The 20,275-nt window shown below is 40.9% G+C and overlaps 3 protein-coding genes across 4 annotated transcripts; 1 reads left to right on the plus strand and 2 right to left on the minus strand.

Annotated features, from left to right (window-relative positions):
- Positions 1–16,447, plus strand: LOC306866404 (protein brambleberry-like). Of its 2 annotated transcripts, XM_079411604.1 has the most exons (15): positions 8–79; positions 199–295; positions 843–1,074; positions 1,582–1,710; positions 1,854–2,039; positions 3,269–3,491; positions 4,263–4,379; positions 7,492–7,671; positions 7,751–7,957; positions 8,163–8,322; positions 8,463–8,506; positions 11,123–11,241; positions 11,332–11,432; positions 13,346–14,052; positions 15,641–16,447. In XM_079411604.1, exons 3-14 carry the CDS (start codon positions 844–846, stop codon positions 13,473–13,475), a joined length of 1,827 nt encoding a protein of 608 aa, XP_079267730.1. In that variant the 5' UTR covers positions 8–79; positions 199–295; position 843; the 3' UTR covers positions 13,476–14,052; positions 15,641–16,447. The 2 variants fall into 2 exon arrangements, with proteins under 2 accessions (XP_079267729.1, XP_079267730.1); XM_079411603.1 differs by lacking the exon at positions 199–295 and having other exon boundaries at positions 1–88.
- Positions 15,995–16,405, minus strand: LOC306866405 (histone H3.2-like; the record flags this gene model as incomplete). The annotated part of the gene is made up of 1 exon (XM_079411605.1): positions 15,995–16,405. The coding sequence occupies one exon, from the start codon at positions 16,403–16,405 to the stop codon at positions 15,995–15,997; it is 411 nt and encodes a 136-aa protein (XP_079267731.1).
- Positions 16,448–16,939: 492 nt separating the features above from the next.
- LOC306866628 (histone H2A-like) lies at positions 16,940–17,326 on the minus strand (the record flags this gene model as incomplete). Its single annotated transcript, XM_079411893.1, has 1 exon — positions 16,940–17,326. One exon carries the CDS (start codon positions 17,324–17,326, stop codon positions 16,940–16,942), a length of 387 nt encoding a protein of 128 aa, XP_079268019.1.
- Positions 17,327–20,275: the final 2,949 nt, after the last annotated feature.

A 20,275-nucleotide genomic window follows, 5' to 3' on the forward strand; every position in this document is an offset into this window, starting at 1 on the left:
TCCCAGCAGTGTTTGGATGAGTGCTGATGGGTCGAGCTCGGCTGTAGTCTTTATAAAGCAGACTGTGGCGCATATCGAGGTGAGTGCTGTGCATGTGTTATTACAGACGTTCAATGCAATCGAGATTAAACCGTAGATTTTTATTTATTGTGTGTGAATATAATGCAGATTTGTGAGTGTCCAGTTGTGCAGCCGGAGATGTTAGATCTGTGGAGGATCTAAGCCCAGACATGTTTCAGAGGCACACCTCTCACACACTGGTCCTATTTTACAGTAGTACATCTCTGTAGGTCAAGTGTATCATATTAATGATGTTTATTACGCTTCCTTACCAACACACACACATGTTTTTACTTCTGTTGTAGCGTTTCTGCATCTTCTTACCTTTTGTGTGTATTTGTTTTTCCACCTTTTATACATTTATCAATTTTCTCAGTTATTATTTTAACAATTTGGTATTTTACTTATTAAAAAAATATATATTTGATCGTTTTCTGATTATTTTGAGTTTCTCACCCTTATTTTAAAAATAGTTTTCTCTGTATTTCAGTTTTTCCACTTATAAGTTTATTTATTAATTGTTTATTTTTTGTTTTTGTTTAGAAAATAAGGTTTCTCTGTATGTATTCATTTAATGAGCTTTCTCATATTAAATGTTAAAACAGGCTATTTATTTTATTTACTTAAAGATAATTAATTTGTCTATAATTGAAAATCCAGTATGTTTTTAAATGATCTGCATGCAGCACCTGTTTTATGTTGCTAGCTAGTAGTAAGTGTTTCATAATAAGGGACGTATTTAAGTGTGCTGTTTCTCACACGTCCTGATCTTCTGTGTGCAGGATGGGGCGCTGGTTTGTGATGCTGTGGGTGTTGAGTGTGCAGTATGGCGAGGTGGATGCTATCTTCGACTGGCTGAAGCCTGCCCCCGCTCCTGCTCCTCCACAGGAATCTATCGCCCCGATTCTCCTCCATGGAGAGACCCCCGCCTTTGAAATGAGTGTTGTGGATGAGAAGTTTTTGGCTGAAGCAAAGCAGATGGAGCTCAGTCCTCTGGACAGCTGCCATTTCCGGGTAAGCACACTGTATATGGCATCTTACTTATACAATACATATTGCTTCAAAGCAGTTTGTCACCAAGTTCAGCAATACAGAACAAACATACAAATCAAATAAGCAGTGCTCAAAGTACTGTATCCACAGCTGGGTAAATTACTTAAATTGTTGTCTGTTACGATTACAAATTGTAGTTAGTAACGTTATCTGTAACTCAGTTTAGGTCATGTATTCTGACTTTTTTTTTTAGATTACTTTTTTCTTTTTTTAAATCAAACCGGTTTTACACTTACCTTAAAAACATAACTGTAGTCTGATTACGAATATTTTAAAATGCAATTTACTCTAATTACAAGTGCCTCAATTTTTGGAATCAGATTACATGTAATCAGTTACTACCCAGCTCTATGTAGAGGATGGTGAACGAAAAGCTATTGGCCATTTTTATAAAAAGATTTGAGTTCATGCAGATTTAAAGCTGTTAATCTGCCCTTAAAGACACATTGCTTGTTTTTTTTTTAATAGGTTGTTGCTCAGCTCAAAGCTACTTGCAGCGGCCTATCAGAGGAGCAGCTGGCCAAACTGGGCGTGGCTTTGTTCAACTGCCAATCAGAGGTGGAGGGCCGCAGGACTTTCCCTTGCACTGAAGACATGGTACACAACCTTGCTATTTTATTGGTGCAATATCAGCTGAACTGTTTGTAAGTGACTCTCGTCACTGTGCAGGTCAACGTGAGCAGCTCCAGTTTTCTAGAATTCATGGAGTCTGATTAAGCTATATTTCTCTCTCCCTGCAGTCTATAAAAGAGTGCACAGCGGACATGGACTCGGACACGTGGAATGCATATCACATCGTCAGCAACCGAGCGCGGTCCGTGTGTTACGCCACGCGCCAGCAGCACTTCCGCAAGCGAGCCGAGCTAACCGTCAACGCCCTGATCTCCACCGCAGCTAGCCAACTGGATACCATGAAAGACCTAAAGGTGTGTTATATAGATCGGTTTAACTTTGATGTTCTTCCTCTTCTGACTGTGCGGTCATGTTTATTCTAAAGGAAGGTCACTTGGGTTCTTCCATCTCAAGAAATCCATTCTGTAATCTCACATTATGGCTCACAGTGGGCCTCATTTACAAAGTACGGTTGTTTCTATGCAAAACTTGTAATTTATTAATATGGACGTGAACGGTGGCTGCGAGCAAATATCACATCTGATCTCGGCTCATTTTTGAGTTACCTGAACTTAATAAATCTGGTGGAGAATTGTATAATGACAGCATTTTGATTATTTCCCTGTAGCTCAACCGAAGCTCATTAGGCGATTGTTGACCAGTAAGACCCCCCCCCCCCCACACAAGTTTTACATTTAAATGCGTGAATAGCAGCATAAACAGACCATAAGGATTCACACGTCATGTCACGCACCTGCAGCGCTTCTCTGAACGGAGAAAAACAAATTAAATCTATAAATTTCGGCCTCCAACCATTATGAAAGACAATAACCGAGATAAAACCATTATTGTGCCCCTTTCCAGCCCAATTTCACGCGCAAATCAGTAAAATCATGTAACGAGACGCATGCAAAATGGGATGTGCTTGATTTTTTTGAAGTGCATTAGATTTATTAATGTTTTTAAAAGTGTGAAGGAGAACTTGCTCTGTTCCTCAGTAGGATTTCTGTGCCTGCGCTCAGAGACGGAAAACAACACGGACATGTAAAGTCATCTTTTAGCTCAAAACATGTTTTAAAGCCATGCTAGTTTAAACTTGTATACGGTTTTCTGAGCGCACACGGACAAAGCGTCTGTCACAGCATGCGAGTACTAAACTTAAGTTCTCATTCGCACACAAGTTTGTTAAAAACACACAAAAACTGTCGGTTATGTCCGTGAATGTAAACCGCTGGGAAAGAAATGGCATGTTTGCATTAGATCTGTGTGGCAGCAGCAATATACAGTAAATCAATAAATAAATCCTCTGATCTAGGTTGTCTCCTCTGAGGCTGGGACTCTAAACAGTGTTTTGTGCTCATCTGTGCCGCCTAAGGCAGAGCAGTTAGCATGTTTTGTTCAGTTAATTTCAGGCATAAAGATGTTTCCTGAACCCTGTCGTAATCTATGCGCTCGTTTCTATGTTAGATTGATAGAGGCCCACTGATTGTGAATGCAGTTTCATGTTGACTGGACGGTTTTATGGTTTGTGTTTGATCTGCAGGAGGGTCAGAAGGAGCTGAGGGAGATGACCGCTGCGTCGCTGGACAAGCTGCTGGAGGGTCACAGCACACTACAGCTCCAGCAGGGGGCTCTGAAGGAAGGACAAGAGCAGCTGGATACCTCCATCAGTGAAAACCTGCAGAGACTGGCGCAGGAGAAAGCTCTCATCAGCACCGGCCAGCAGCTGGTGGCTCAGCTAATTCAGGGCATTACACAGAGAATGGGTCAGTCACACAAAAATGCATTTGCTTCAAGGTGCATTACCTGTAAATTCTCACTTCATCAGTGGTTTTAAAGGGGTCATATACGATTTTACCTTTTTAACTCGTTAGCATGTAATGTAGCTGTGTGAGCATGAACAACATCTGCAACGTTACGAAGCTCAAAGTTCAATGCAAAGGGATAAATTGTCTTTTATAGAAGTAGCATAGCATCGCCTACAGCGAACGGCTGGTAAGGGACTACAATAAAATAATTCCGGGCTAGTGACATCATAAACCCCACCCCCGGGAACATGCTGCCATGCTGCGCTGCTTTAGAGAAGAGGAAGAAAACTCAAATTGATAAGCAATATAAACGATGCCATGGTTTACAATACAACCAGAGCACATGCCGCTGAGCTGAGGGGTGGGTGGTTTAGCCAATCACAACACACTGGGCCAGCTGACCAATCAGAGCCCATCGTGTATTTCTGAGGGAGGGGCTTCATAAAAGCAGGAAATCATCAGCACATTTATCAGAGAAAGGACAGAGCGGTGTGGAATAAAGGTAAATTATGTGAAAAATAATGCATTTTTTAGCAAACGAAGCATTAACACATGTTAGATTGCACCCCATAAACGCAATCAAGCCTAGAAAAAATGTCAACCACCCCTTAAATATCTTCATCGTAACTAGGTTAACATTATCTGTTGCTCTTAACTTGTCAGATCACAATCATATTTGATCAGCAGTGGTTATGGAATGCTTTATATATTTCTGTTACGTATTTACAGAGAATGTAAGCGGGCAGCTGAAGGGTCAGAGCGCAGAAGTGCAGGAGGGACATCAGGCGATCCTTGATGACCTGGCTGTGGTCCGAGGAAGTGCTCAGGACATCTACGAAAAAATGGGTAATTACTTTGTAATCCTACCAAATGTCAAGTGTATGATTTCAAATGTTATATTTTTGTTTGCGTTTGAACAGTCTCTTCTGTTCCCCAAGTTTGCATTTATTTGATCAAAAATACAGTAAACGCACTCTAGTGAACTATTACAATTAATAACTGCTCTGTTTTAAAATGTAACCTGCTTCTGTAATCAAAGCTCCAGTCTTCAGTGTCACACGATCCTTCAGAAATCATTACAATATGCTGATTTTCTGCTCAATTATTATCAGTTATTATTGGTGCTCAGATATTAATAATGGTTCTTGTGACTGTTGGGAGCATAAAAACAATTAGTGGAAAATGTTTTTGCTGCTTAGTATTTTTATTTTTAACTAATTCGTTGTATTTAAAATGCGATTGTTTGTAGACTAATACGTTATAGGAAGTTGTAGACTAATTAAAAAAGTCTTCTCTAACATAAGTATCTTTTGTCGCTTTTGATCAATAACATAATACTGAATAAAAGTAACTTCTATACTTTTCTAAAATTTATTTAAACAAAAATAAAAAAATCTTACCCCAAACATTTGGAACTTTTGGTGGGGTGTCGGGGTTAGTTCACCCAAGAAGATACAGGTGACTGTTTCTTCAGGAGAACACAAATGAAGATTTTTAACTCAAACCGTTGCAGTCTGTCAGTTATATAATGGCAGTCAATGGGACTCACGGCTTTGAGAGGAAAAAAACACACACAGACAAAACCAAATTAAACCCTGTGGCTCGTGACGATACATTGAGGTCTAAAGACATGAAACAATCTGTGCAAGAAACTGAATCGTGTCTTTTTTTTTTTTTTTCTTTTTTTTTTTTTTTTAAACCTCTGATCCACCGCACTCTCCGGAGCAGTGTGCGTTCCACTCCACTTTTAGACACGCACTCGCAAACTTCCCTAAACCCTTCCCCTCAGGCGAATCCCTGCTGCCATTTTGAAGTGTGTTCCACTTCGTGAAGTGGACGAGGGAAGTTTTTATGGACAGACCCTCGATCCCTTGATTTTGACCGAGGGAGCAAGTCCGCTTAATATGCACACTCTAGGCCACTCCATAGACCACAATGCAACACTATTATGACGTCATTGCAGATTGCATTTTATTTATCCCCACTCCAAACAACTAACTATATATATTTTTTTTTTTTCTAACAGCCTAAGCATTCTTATATACATAAGATACTGCACCAAACAAATTCGTAAGGGGAAAAATGTAACCGATAAACCAACTCCATTGCGGTTTCTAAGTGATCAAGGGCTTAGGATGTTCCAGTTCAGCCCATTGCAAGGATTCTGCCAGAAGTGGACACTCGTGCAACGTAATCCATGACGTACATCCGAGTGAACAAGACTGAGGGAAGTTTACGAGTGAAGGGCATACAAAAAATAGACTGGAACGCAGCCAACATCTGGCACATAGTAGTCTTGCTTTACGGCGGATCGCAGATTTAAAAGTGCGTTACCACCACCTATCTCTCAAATGGACCACTGACACTCCTAATTGAGATTGTAGATGTGTCAGTGGTCTGTTTGAGGTCTGAAGCCGATGTGTGTGCGTTACAGTGCAGCAAAGCATTAGATAAGAACGCAGATTAATTTACCTGTACAATAAGCTGTTTAAAACGTGCATTCTCCTGTTCAATTTTGAGCATCCAGTAATTTAATCGTGTCTTGTGGAGCGCTTTCGGAGTATGTTTCCAAACAGATAAAATGACAAATAAATGCAGAGTAAATGTGAAAGTCCTTCAAAGATTTCTTATCCTGCTGTGCCCTCTATAGGACCAGCGACTAGTCGACGTCAAGCTTAAAGCATCATGGCAGAGCATTAAAGTCGATTAGTCGGTGCAACCCCTAAAGGGGGTTGAATATACTTCAAGCGAAATTGAAGAACGAACTGATGACATCATTTAGAACAAAATCAGGCCAAAACGAAGTTCGTTTTGAGTTTGTTTCGGCAGTTCGAACCAGCTCCCCAAAGTGACCTTTCTGGGGAGTTCGTTTTGGCTCCTAAACTTGGCTCCTTTTGAAGCTACCATTGGTCCGTGGCGATTGCTCAATCGGTGGGTTTGTTCTGGAACGCCGCCGCCTTTGACGCACTTTTTTTTTTTTTTTTTTTTCTCCCCGGTTCATTTCTCATTCAACGGAGCTCAGGCTGGAGAACAACATCTCCAAGTCACTAGCAACATAAATGCACTGTCGAAATGACTGAAGTGCTCAAATAAACACGTACGTTTGTTAATAGATGATTGAGCCACTATATTTTTGCGTTTCAGAATTAGATCTAGAAATGTACACAACACCGTGCCACCGGCAGTAGTTGGTCCATAACCACCGCGGTGGTAAAAATCTGCCACCGTCACAGCCCTATCAAATAGCTGAGCTGCCACAAATAAATCCGCACCTGTGCTTTCTCTGAATCTGTAAAGAAATCGCAACGAAGCTTGGTGTCGACGACCCAGAGTTATGCTAAAAGCAACATAGAGAAACATCTGATGCAAGTTTTCCAAAGCCATGGAAAGAGTAAAGATATAAGGTAGCAAGTACCAGATGAATCCGGTTCAATTAAATGTTACACCATACTGCTGCTTTGTTCTTTTAATAAGTGAATTTAAAAGGTATTCAATAAATTAAATGCCAAAAGAACACGCAATAAACCTTTTATTTTTATCAAATCATGACATCACATAAAATATTAAAATGTGTAGTAATTTATCCAGTTTAATAAAAGACCTGGATACACCATCATTGCATCGTTGTTGTGTTTAAGGCAGACACGTTTACATTAATCTACAGTCCAGTATACCGTCGCTCAGCCTTTTCAAACTTTTTGCCCTCAAATGAAGAACGAAAACTAACTTTGAAGTATATCGGGGCCTTAACACACACACACACACACACACAGTCATTATTCCCAACGTTTGGCTGGCAGTGTGTATTTTCTTTAAGAACATCTTAGTCATTCTCTGGAGACATTACAAAACAACCCAAAAACCACCTAGCCATGTCTTTGCAAATATCCAAAACGCATTAGCACTATTTCAGCTAATAAACTCACATGGTTCTGCCTGTGTTAATCCTGTGATGCAGAGCTGAATCTGAACGGCTTCCTCCAGCAGCAGAACACCACGGCTCAGTTCTACTCTGAGCTCATGAGTAAGCTGGAGCGCATGAACGGGACTCTGGGATACATGCTGATGTATCTGGACAATATGCAGAATCGCCTGGAGGACAGACTGCGTTTGATACAAGGCTATCTGGGCTGGGCAGGTGCGTGCATTGTGTACAAATGAATAAACAAGAACAATATTTGAATATGCTTTGGATAAATGTGTAATCCTCCTCCTAGGCCTGAGCCTGCGTGCTATGTGGACGTGTGTGATGCACGCTGGTTATTTCCTACTGTCTGCGGTGCTGCTGTCGTTCCTGCAGTGTGCCACTTTCTCCCGCGTCACTCTGCTCCTCATGGTGCCGATCAATGCCATCGCAGAGATCAACCAGCAGTCTGCGCTCGACTTGGTCTCGCTCACGTTGCTGCTGTTCACACTTTCACTAGGTATCTGTACTGAGAACAAATGATTCATCTGTGTGCTTTTAAACATTCATGATAGTGTTTTGAGTTGAAGTGTTTCTGTACTGCTCCTGAGACCATAAGAAGTTAGTCGGACAGTCGTAAAGTGTTTTCAGACATGCAGACAATTACTGGTAAATTAGCATTAGTTGATGACTGTCCTCTTATGATTCTTGTACTTGTGGTGCAGGTCGCTGGTGTGTCCTGCAGATGCTCTGGGCGTTATCTAAAATGAAGGACCAGACCTGCAGCGCCTCTCCTCTATCTATAGGTCCTCCTAAAGAGAAGACTCCAGAAAAACGGACACAATCAACTGAGCGCTGCCTTGCGACCTCCTCCACTCCTGTCCTGTGAGTTTACTATTGTGGAAGAGAGAGGAAACTAATCGCTAACTCTCAGCATCTCTTATGTTTTGATGCCATTTCAGACTTAAACATGCTGTTGTGTGCTTACAGGTTTTTTTTGTTGAGTTTTAATTCTCTTGTTGTAGGAATGACCCAGACTGCGATTTGGAGGTGGAGAGCTTCATGATGGGTAATTTCCTCTTGTGTCTTTTGTTCTATGTATTCAGTCACCGTCAGTAGATCAGCCGCAGAACTGTACTGAACGGTGTAAGCTAAAAAACACAGATGCAGCTGGATCATTTCCATAATGACTGACGCAATCTACCAAGAGCAGTGCAAGTTAGCACAAGGTCATAAACGAGCAGAGCAAAAAATAACGTAGCGATGCAAATATGTTTGGATATCTTCCTCTGGAGTTCCAAATGAATGAGTGGGAAAATATTCTCTCTTCTACGATGCGCTCTGTTGCTGCCAGAATGATTATGGCACAAACACCAGTAAATTGACTAGCGCAAACCTTCACGCAACTCGTTGTGTGATCCCTTTGATAACTCCTCACATAAATTTAGCATCTGAAAGGGAAATTCATACAAATTAATATGCAATAAGATCAGCTGCAAAAATAACCATTCATGCCTGTTCGGAGCCAATTTTTTTTTTTTACTTCACATCTTTAGTAAATGCTGACGATGGTTTATTTACTTTGATGCACTTTTACAGTTGAATGTGTGCCCCAGCCCATTAAATTGATTTATACCAGGGATTTGCAACCTTTTTGGCATGATGTGCCATTTTTCTGGTTAACCACTGTGCCAATACCACCCCCCCCCCCCCTTTTTTTTTTTTTCAGGATTTTCCTGCAAATGTTTTTTTTTTTTTTTTTTCATATTTATTTTTAAACTTTTCAAGTTTCTTATATAACGGTAAACGGTGTGACCGTACTGAACACCACTGTGTGTGTGTGTGTGAGACAAGGCCAGTTACAACCAATTTTAAAGGCCATTAAAATCATTCATTATCACCGTTCTGTATTAATGCGCTGCTTTTGATGCGCACACACACACTCCTTGCAAAAAGTAGCATTCAGAAGCTCAAACTTCTTGTCAGTGCTGCCACGCGACTTTTATTAATCAATACTGAATCACTTCATTATATTTCTCAGTAACGAGGGGGTAAAATCGCTGTTTTTAAGAGTCTACAAACAATGAAGCTGAGTTTAGTTAGAGACACAGACAATTTTCTTTCTCTTTCTCTCTCTCTTTCTCCCCCCCCCCATGTTTGAGAAAAACAAATCAAGTAGTTTGCATCACTGGATCTAGCTGTCGGCCATTTAACATTTCTTTCGTAAAACAGTTGACTAATATTAAATGATTTGCAGCTTCATCTTACCTCGCTCTTTCAACGTTAAACTGACGCTTCGTGCTCAGTATCTGTGAACAGTAAACCCCGCCTACTTTGATTGGATTGGACATCTCAGTCATTTTGACATTGAGGAGCGATGCTAGACCGCTGAGGATTTGATCAGAAGCGCATATTATGTGCATCTGTAGACTAGCGCAAGTTAATTCTCACTTTAATAGTCACACACCATGTTTGGAGCTATAAATACTGAGAAGGTATTTCATCAAAATGTACGTCAGTATGCAGTTTTCCCCATTGCTCACGTGCCGGCGTTGACACGCGTACCACCGTAGGTTGCCGACCCCTTATTTATACTTTACATGTGTTGTAGATGGTTGTGTAATTACACTATTAGAACCATGAAGTAAACATTGTCACAATTCTTCAGCTGTAGATCATAAGCAATTGCTTGGCATAAATGAACTATTTATGGAACATTTCTGAATTTAAGACTTCCTAAGATGATTAGGCTAAATCCAACCATAAAGTCAGTCATACAGGCCTGGAATGACACGAGAGAGAGAGAGTGCATGGCAGAATTTTCATTTTGTGGAACATGAGGGTATTATAAAGAATGTTGATGACCAAAGAGTTTTGGCTCTTATATTCCATTTTATGGACACAAACTACAATGGAAGTGAGTGTGAAACACGTTTTTGCTTACCATCATTCTTCAAAATATCACCATGTTCCACAGAAGAAGAGAGAGGAAAAAAAAATTGGAATAGCATGGGGTGAATAAATTAGGATATCATTTTTTGGCGGGGCTAGACTATCCTTTTAAGAATTTTTATGGTCTTAATTTTGATCAAACTGAATATTAAGGATCTGCGGGAACCCTGTTACATATTTTAACAATCACAAAACTCGAAGCGTTAAACTGTGACTTGTTCTGTTCTGCATTGTATCATGTGGCTTTTGAAGACAGGACTGACAACTGTTATCAAAATAAGATGAGATCTAAATTGCTAAGAGTGTCAATGAACAATGCAACAAAATGCCAACATTAAGCCATTTAAAGTTGCATGTGCAGATGGGTTTTGAACCGGAGAATGTTAGCTGAAGCGTGATTTATACTGCGTATTAGATTTAGATTTGCACCTCTAAAAATCACAATCCCTGGTTGTCAAAACTTTGCAGTGCTTGCAATGCCATAAAGACTTGAGAGTGGGGTCTATTGACCTAGAGTAGTGATCGACCAACTAGAAAACACCCTAGAATCCATATAGCAACACACTAAAAGCCTCTCCGAGCACAATTGTAATCCGCTGCCAACCACTAGCATGATGGTGGTGGGTTTTCACTTTCACACAGACGACCATAACTCTCATCCGCTTCAGAAAATGTAAAATCTAGATTGATATTTTCCCCTCCTCTCTTTTCACCACTTCCTTTCCTGGTGTAGGTGATCCATGCATACTTTCCCCATCTCAGTCTCATGGTCCATCAAAGTTCAGTCATCTAATGTCAGCCACACCCAACCACTCAACCCCCAGACTCAAGACTCGCTACAGCATTGGAGCAGTGAGTAGCTGTTTTGTATCATACATGGTAATTAGATTGTAAACTGCACATTTCTTTGAGCATGTTTTGAAGTCATTGTCTGATTGGCAGGCAGTGCTGGAGAATGTTCCTCAGAGGAACCTAGGAGGTGTGTTGGAGACCGTGAACCACTCCCGAAGCTCAAGCCCCAACCATTCACTTGCCAGCAACAGGTATCTTTGAATTGATGTTGACTTTAGTAAGAGCTCAAAGTTGATCCTTTATGCAGATTAATAAAGGGAGGGCAGATGTAAATGGTTTATAGGAACCTATTTATTTGACTTTGATCTTAGGTCTTTATGGATAGACATGTAAAAATGAATGTAACGGTATTAATTTCATGCTATCGCGATAGTAAAATTCTCAATATCATTGTGGTCACATGACTATGAAACGATAGGTCTTCGTGCAAAAAGTGTAGTTTTTTTTTTTCAGCCCGATAGAGCGGAGGGAAGTGGGAACTACAATTCCCATCCACCCATGCATGCCCATCATCCTTTGCTCTCTGCTGCCTCTACAATCTATCCAACATGACTTGAAAGCACCAGTATTTACAAGTTGAATGCACATGAAAGCCATCACACAGTTGTCCTTATGAGTGGGAAACGAAGATTTTCTTAAACATGCCGGATGCAATGGATTCTTCTACTACAAAATAGTATGTGACCCTGGACCACAAAACCTGTCATGAGTAGCACGGGTATATTTGTGGGTGACGTCACACCCTTATAGGAACACCCTCCTGGAGAGCAAAACGAAGCTTTGCTCCTCTGACCGCCAGTTATTTTTACGCAGATTGCATAAAAATAAATATGCAATTGCATATTCGGTCAAACTCTGTTGAAGAGCTCACTGAACTATTATCAATGACTTCAACAAAGGCTGGAGAATATTTTGGAGGCCTGTAAATAGTGATAAACAGAGTGCGTGTAGCTCCTTTCAGCACAATACTTGTATTCAAAAGACACATACTGACCAAATGACACTTGCTTGCATTGATACTCTTTAAACAGCAGCTACACCTCCACCTCTCCTAACAGTCCTGCAGACGCTTATAAAAGTAAAGTTAGGAGGGGCTGTTTCAGTGAGGACCGTTGCACTACTGCGGTCTTCTAGCCAGGTTTAATTTAGAAACAGACAATCCAGGTTGTTAGTGGTTATTAAATAATTCATCAAATTATTTATTTTTTAGTGAGCGAATGTTTAAAAATGCTAACTTGATGGAATTACATTTTGTCTCTACAGCAATCTTGGATTGATGCATTATAGGCCGCAGGTTAGATGGGTCAGCCGTACGGCTTGAGAAGGCCTTAGACTTTCTATCACGTGATAAAACCGAAATAGAGGAGGCTACAGGCACACTGGGTTCCCGCTTGTTCTGTAAACATTTGTGAATGTTGTTACTAATATAGCGGGGACCTGACGCGCATCACTGAGAGCTGTTATCAGTTGTTTTTGTCTCACCTACACCAGATGGAGAGGGGTTTGGGCCCTGGCGTTGTGTCCAGGGTCACATATTAGTGTATGATTACCATAGAACATATGATTCATACAGGAGAAAGAAAAGATGATGGACAGACAACAACAAATTATATGCAGACACTACCAGACTGCGGCGAAATACATGTGACTTGACTGTTTTTTGCCCTTAAATTAATACCTAATCTAACATTTTTATGCTACTACCTACCTTCCTCATAGAGGAAAAAATAATAGACGTTACCTTTGTCAAGGTGCGGCTGGTGCAGTTGCTTTATTTTATAAAAGGACGTTTTAGGTCATTTGACCCATCTTATAATATCCATACCTCTAAGCAACAGTTATGATTAAAGAAAAGAGGACACGATATGACATGGAAAAAAGTGCCATAAGTGTTTATTAAATGCTTGAACATTACAATGATGTACAAATTAGCAAAGTCTTCGGTTTTTTTTTATTTTTTTTTTTATATTGCAATAAATACTTTACCGTGCACTTTATATCAAGGTATTATTGTACCGTCATATTTTGTAATAGAACAGTGAAAATAATGCATTTCCATGTAACGCTCACTTAACTTTTCAAACTTTTTTTATTTTGTGTGAAGTTCTTTTCCAGGTCGCCCGCTGTGCAGCGGCATCACTCGGCTGGGTCAGCCATGCAAAAAGAGGGCTGTGGTGGGTCAGGACTACTGTAGACTACATGAGGGCGGTCACACCTCCTACAGCCGACTCTGACATGGATTCAGCATCTCTTGTCTTTTATTAAAATTCAGAAGTGTTTGCAGAATATACATTGAATGCTAGAGAACTTTTACCTATTTAATGTTACTTTGTCTTTTTGGTCATAGTGGGTTTTATTTCATGTACATAATAAATGATTAAAAGTAAGATTTAAGATGCATGCTTTTTAAATTTAAGTACTTATGGATTTCACCATGCTGTCTGCAAATGCGTTGTCTTACAAACATTTATTAAAGCATTTTTGGAAGAAAATGATCTAGTAAATGAAGTGTCTCTTTAGAGTGCATTTGTCTTTCAAGTTAATGATTGAGATGGTGAGAGCTGTTAGCATTTCTATTTTCATTATTCTATAGTATTAAAGACTCAAAGTGCGCATGGCCTGTAATCGCAGTTTACACCAGGTATTAATGTGAAAGGGTCCTTGTTCTAAACCTCTTCTGTTTAAGATTTTGGAGGCCACAATGCTCTTGGGAACCTTCAATGAAGCAGAAATCATGTCTGAGTCCTGCAGGTAGTTCTTTTTACTTAAAGACTTTGGTTTCTGTGTATGCATTTTCATCTGTTAAACCCTGTATACAGGTCCTTTTAAAAAAAATTAGCATATTGCGATAAAGTTCATTATTTTCTGTAATGTACTGATAAGCATTAGACTTTCATATATTTTAGATTCATTACAACACAACTGAAGTAGTTCAAGCCTTTTATTGTTTTAATATTGATGATTTTGGAATACAGCTCATGAAAACCCAAAATTCCTATCTCAAAAAATTAGCATATCATGAAAAGGTTCTCTAAACGAGCTATTAACCTAATCATCTGAATCAACTAATTAACTCTAAACACCTGCAAAAGATTCCTGAGGCTTTTAAAAACTCCCAGCCTGGTTCATTACTCAAAACCGCAATCATGGGTAAGACTGCCGACCTGACTGCTGTCCAGAAGGCCATCATTGACACCCTCAAGCAAGAGGGTAAGACACAGAAAGAAATTTCTGAACGAATAGGCTGTTCCCAGAGTGCTGTATCAAGGCACCTCAGTGGGAAGTCTGTGGGAAGGAAAAAGTGTGGCAGAAAACGCAGCACAACGAGAAGAGGTGACCGGACCCTGAGGAAGATTGTGGAGAAGGACCGATTCCAGACCTTGGGGGACCTGCGGAAGCAGTGGACTGAGTCTGGAGTAGAAACATCCAGAGCCACCGTGTACAGGCGTGTGCAGGAAATGGGCTACAGGTGCCGCATTCCCCAGGTCAAGCCACTTTTGAACCAGAAACAGCGGCAGAAGCGCCTGACCTGGGCTACAGAGAAGCAGCACTGGACTGTTGCTCAGTGGTCCAAAGTACTTTTTTCGGATGAAAGCAAATTTTGCATGTCATTCGGAAATCAAGGTGCCAGAGTCTGGAGGAAGACTGGGGAGAGGGAAATGCCAAAATGCCTGAAGTCCAGTGTCAAGTACCCACAGTCAGTGATGCTGGTGTTGGTCCACTGTGTTTTATCAAGGGCAGGGTCAATGCAGCTAGCTATCAGGAGATTTTGGAGCACTTCATGCTTCCATCTGCTGAAAAGCTTTATGGAGATGAAGATTTCATTTTTCAGCACGACCTGGCACCTGCTCACAGTGCCAAAACCACTGGTAAATGGTTTACTGACCATGGTATTACTGTGCTCAATTGGCCTGCCAACTCTCCTGACCTGAACCCCATAGAGAATCTGTGGGATATTGTGAAGAGAAAGTTGAGAGACGCAAGACCCAACACTCTGGATGAGCTTAAGGCCGCTATCGAAGCATCCTGGGCCTCCATAACACCTCAGCAGTGCCACAGGCTGATTGCCTCCATGCCGCGCCGCATTGAAGCAGTCATTTCTGCAAAAGGATTCCCGACCAAGTATTGAGTGCATAACTGAACATAATTATTTGAAGGTTGACTTTTTTTTTGTATTAAAAACACTTTTCTTTTATTGGTCGGATGAAATATGCTAATTTTTTGAGATAGGAATTTTGGGTTTTCATGAGCTGTATGCCAAAATCATCAATATTAAAACAAAAGGCTTGAACTACTTCAGTTGTGTTGTAATGAATCTAAAATATATGAAAGTCTAATGTTTATCAGTCCATTACAGAAAAGAATGAACTTTATCACAATATGCTAATTTTTTTAAAAGGACCTGTAGACCACTTTGAACTGATTGGACATGATTCGAGAAGGTACACAGAATTTGTGCTCTGCATTTAACCTGTCCACATATTGAGTAAAGGTCACACTAACATCATGAAAGGAGTTTGTTGCACTCTGGGATTGAATAATTTGTAGTCAAAACTTTCACATGTCATGGAGAACCTGTACGTCGATTTGTTTTTTCATTAATTCGCAGGTTGCGTTTCCTCTGCACGGCTCACTTTGAGTGTGCTTGGAGCACAAGTATGTTCTATAGAAATAAAGGAAATTCTACTGTTTAGACGCATTTAGGTGGCTCTGAAAAGAGCCTTTGGGGTTAAAGACTTATGAAACCAGGAGTTTAAGCGCGCTCTCCACGGATGCGGCGGGCCAGCTGGATGTCTTTGGGCATGATGGTGACTCTCTTGGCGTGGATGGCGCACAGGTTGGTGTCCTCAAACAGACCGACCAAATAAGCCTCGCTGGACTCCTGCAGGGCCATGACAGCGGAGCTCTGGAAGCGCAGGTCCGTCTTGAAGTCCTGAGCGATTTCTCGCACCAGACGCTGGAAGGGCAGCTTGCGGATCAGCAGCTCGGTGGACTTCTGATAGCGACGGATCTCTCGCAGAGCCACGGTGCCGGGCCTGTAGCGATGAGGCTTCTTGACGCCGCCGGTGGCCGGAGCGCTCTTACGGGCGGCTTTGGTAGCGAGCTGCTTCCTCGGGGCTTTGCCGCCGGTGGATTTACGAGCGGTCTGCTTGGTTCTTGCCATCGCTGCGATGCACTTCGTTCTCCGTTCTGCGTAGGAAATGTCGCTTTATCTCTTACGCGCCTGCTTTTAAAGCATCAAACGGCCACGAGTTTATGGCGTCATAAAGGGGCGGAGGCTTATGATTGGCTGATGTGTGACATCTGCGCAGACTGCTAGCCAATGACTGCGCAGCTTCTGTTTGCAAACGGGGCTGTTTGTGTGCTTTGTCCTGTTTATTACTTTACGCGGCAGAAGTCCCTTTCAGGGATTTATTAGTCTTTGTTTACGCATCAAACACATTCTTTACACATTTCATAGTAAGGTTTAATGTATTCATTATGAAATATTAATTTACTCTTTGGCTTAATCTTCAGCTGTTGATGGTAACGTTAGAAGTAATTATCGAAACTCAACGGTTGTAATTTATTTAGTCAACCATCTCTTTAAAATTATGCATGTGTAGTTACTGATGAAACTAACAGAAAAGTGCTCTCTGGTAGATGAAGTGGGTGGCTCTTAAAAGAGCCTTTGGGTTTGAGAAACACAGGAATCTGCTTATTTGGTTTTGGCGGGTTTCTCGGTCTTCTTGGGCAGCAGCACGGCCTGGATGTTGGGCAGCACGCCGCCCTGAGCGATGGTCACTCGGCCCAGGAGTTTGTTCAGCTCCTCGTCGTTGCGCACCGCCAGCTGCAGGTGACGGGGGATGATACGGGTCTTCTTGTTGTCCCGAGCGGCGTTTCCAGCCAACTCCAGGATCTCAGCCGTCAGATACTCGAGCACAGCGGCCAGATAAACCGGAGCACCGGCACCGACGCGCTCGGCGTAGTTACCTTTGCGGAGAAGCCTGTGAACACGACCGACAGGGAACTGCAGCCCAGCTCTGGAGGACCGAGTCTTAGCCTTAGCTCTGGCCTTTCCACCGGTTTTACCTCTTCCACTCATGATGAAGTTCGTTTAAGCTGATGTAGAAATAACAGCACTCCAGCGGGACAGTCAGTATTTAAGAGAGAGTGCTCGTCGTCTATTGGTCAGAATCTGTCACAGCTGTAAACCAATCACAGCAAGCCCCGCCAAAACTCCAAACCCCTCCCCTTTCTGCCAGCCTTTCATTCTCATCTGTTGTAATGAATGGAGGAATGAACAGGACAAAAATAAACAGAAAACTTAAACGCAGAAATCATTACCTATTATTTTATATATGTACATTTGATGAATAGAAAACAAAACAACAACATGGGAAACAAATGTAGTTATCTTCAGGCAATGGAAGCCCAGTCGCAGCAGGGAGCCCTTTGAATGCTGGAAAGAGACCATCCTTAGGTGATGGGAGTCCAAACGGTCCCTCTTCCAAAAAATCATGTGCACACCCCCCTCTGGATGTGCGCACGGACCTCACTGGACATTTTCCACTGAAGACAAAGAGAGGACGCTGCAGAAATTGCAGTAAAGGGTATACTAATACCCAGTGCAGCAAGTGTGATGTCCGCCTCTGTTTTTCAGAGGACAAGAACTGCTTCTGGGACTATCACTGTAAATAATGTAAATAAATGTCAAAGTTCTTGTTGTTGGAATAAATGACTCTTCATAACAACATGACTGAGATTATTATTCATGTTATATACTGGTTTGGGAAAAGCAAAAGCCTGCAAATGAATCCTTAGTTCTGTATTGTTGCTCAGACAGTGAGTGAAAATACAGGATCTTCTGCTCCCCATTATGCCCAATGTTGCAATATTACAACATTTCTGTAAAAACTTACTAAATTTTGTTCATATTCTTACAGTATCTTATGTATATAAAACACTAAAAATGCCTGCACTTCATCAATTTGTAAATACTTAGCTTAATATAACAGCCACAGGCCTAAAGTGTGAGCAGATGTTTGAATATTTGGTTCTCTCCTCTATCATAATTAAACAGGACTTTCATGTTGCGTGTGCTGAAGCTCCTCCGCGTGAGCGCGATCTGGCTTCTGAATTGCGCATAACAAAAATGCATCATAGACAAATGTTTGAATATTATTGCACATAAAAACATCTGGCGACATATATATATATATATATATATATAGAGAGAGAGAGAGAGCAACAATAAATGTATGTGTGTTTTCTTAATTTCTCCAATACCGACAGAAGTACCGATAACGTCAGAGCTTATCGATACTCTTTCATAATTTAGCCCCGAGACCGATTTAATACCGAGTTTCGGTACACATCCCTAAACACGATACAGTTCAGGAGCATGTACTGGGTATTTATGGAAATCTCAAGCTAATTTAAGAGGGCTGGCTGCTATTCCCCGATTGTGTCTTTTCCAGACTGTAAAAAAAAATGGACGTAGTGTCCGTGACGTCACTCGTAGGTTTCTGAAGAGCGTTTTTGAAGCCTAAAGTGGGCGGAGCCGACCGCCGCCATCTTGGCAACGCGTCACTCCCGGATTATCCAAAATGGGCAATGAGGCGGGACGTGGGCGGAACTGAGGTGCCTGGTTGTCTGTATATAGTATGCTTTATTAATCATGTTCTCACTGAGTTTCGTCTTTTAAAAACAGTTTTAATCGGTTTTAATTCTTTAAGCCACAGAGTTTGTATTATAGCCTAACAGTTTTCTATTGGAGGAAAACGCTTAACCAGTAACGTTAATTACAGGCCTAACGTTACAGCCAATCACAGTCTGTCGGATTCTGGAGTGTAGTTAAGTTTTAAATAAAATTATAAAGAATAAATAAATAAATAAATAAAATTACATTACAATATCACTCACCGGAAAAAATGGAGCCTAGACTTGGACGGTCTATTAGTACAATTAACCGCACAACAAGCCATTTTATTAGATAATTTTAAGAAATAATAACGAAAAAAGCCATAGACTGAATAAAACAAAAGCAGAAACACGGCAGAGATGCCAAGTTCAGCGGCTGAGGTAACGTGACGGCTAACAGACGTCAATCAACCTGTCACTCAAGTGGCCACGCCCTTAATTATGCAGAAATTTAAGGCTTTATAATTTATATGGATGAGTTATAAATAAATTCACCCCCCTCACAGTTGTCACGAAGGGCAAAATTAGCTATATAGACCAAAATAAATTTTTGTACCAGGCTGTAAACATGTTAAAATGCCCAACTTTACAGTAGAAAAAAACATGGAGAGTCAATGTGATTGACTCCCTTTTGGAGCCAGCCTCCAGCGGCTAGTCGATGAATTGCAGTTTTAATCACTTCCGTGTTGGTTTCACTAGAGGGAGCGGGAGGTTGCCGCTTGGTCTTTTCGCACAACGACTGAAAGAAACTAATTTCATTGGTTAGAAATCTGCTGCTAGACAGACATCAGCCAATCACAGGCTTCTACATTTGAAAGCTGTCGCCTCCCACACAAGCTTCTTTGTCTCACTTTCCCGCTCAACATATCTTTTTGATAAACACAAAGAATTAAAAAATATATTTGTTTTACACCGTTTTGCACATTAAGTCAGCACGGAATTCATAATATTAAATCAGTTAATCCACCAATAAAACCATATAAATTCGGTAAGAAGTAGAAGCGTTTGTGAGTAAAACTTTTACTTCAGAACAAGGGTCTCTCTGGAGCTACTTGCCATATTTTGGGGACAGAATTGTAACGAAAGGCGCTCTAAACCGAACCAAATATTCCCATAAAGATAGTAAAACCTGAAATCCACCGTTATAATTTTATTTAGAAAGTGCAAAAACGTTTTCTGTAAGAATTAGGAGTAAGATTTAAAATCTAAAGACTGTACAGAGCATAAAAATATTTCATTTATACAAAACCTTTTATTATTTTTATTAACTAGTCTGGTTTAAGCTTGTGGGGATTCTCCATAAGTCTGTTTTTTTATACAAACAGTATATTTTATATTTCTACACCTAACT

The sequence above is a fragment of the Barbus barbus genome (genome assembly GCF_936440315.1).
Source record: "Barbus barbus genome assembly, chromosome: 48".
Lineage (NCBI taxonomy): Eukaryota > Metazoa > Chordata > Actinopteri > Cypriniformes > Cyprinidae > Barbus > Barbus barbus.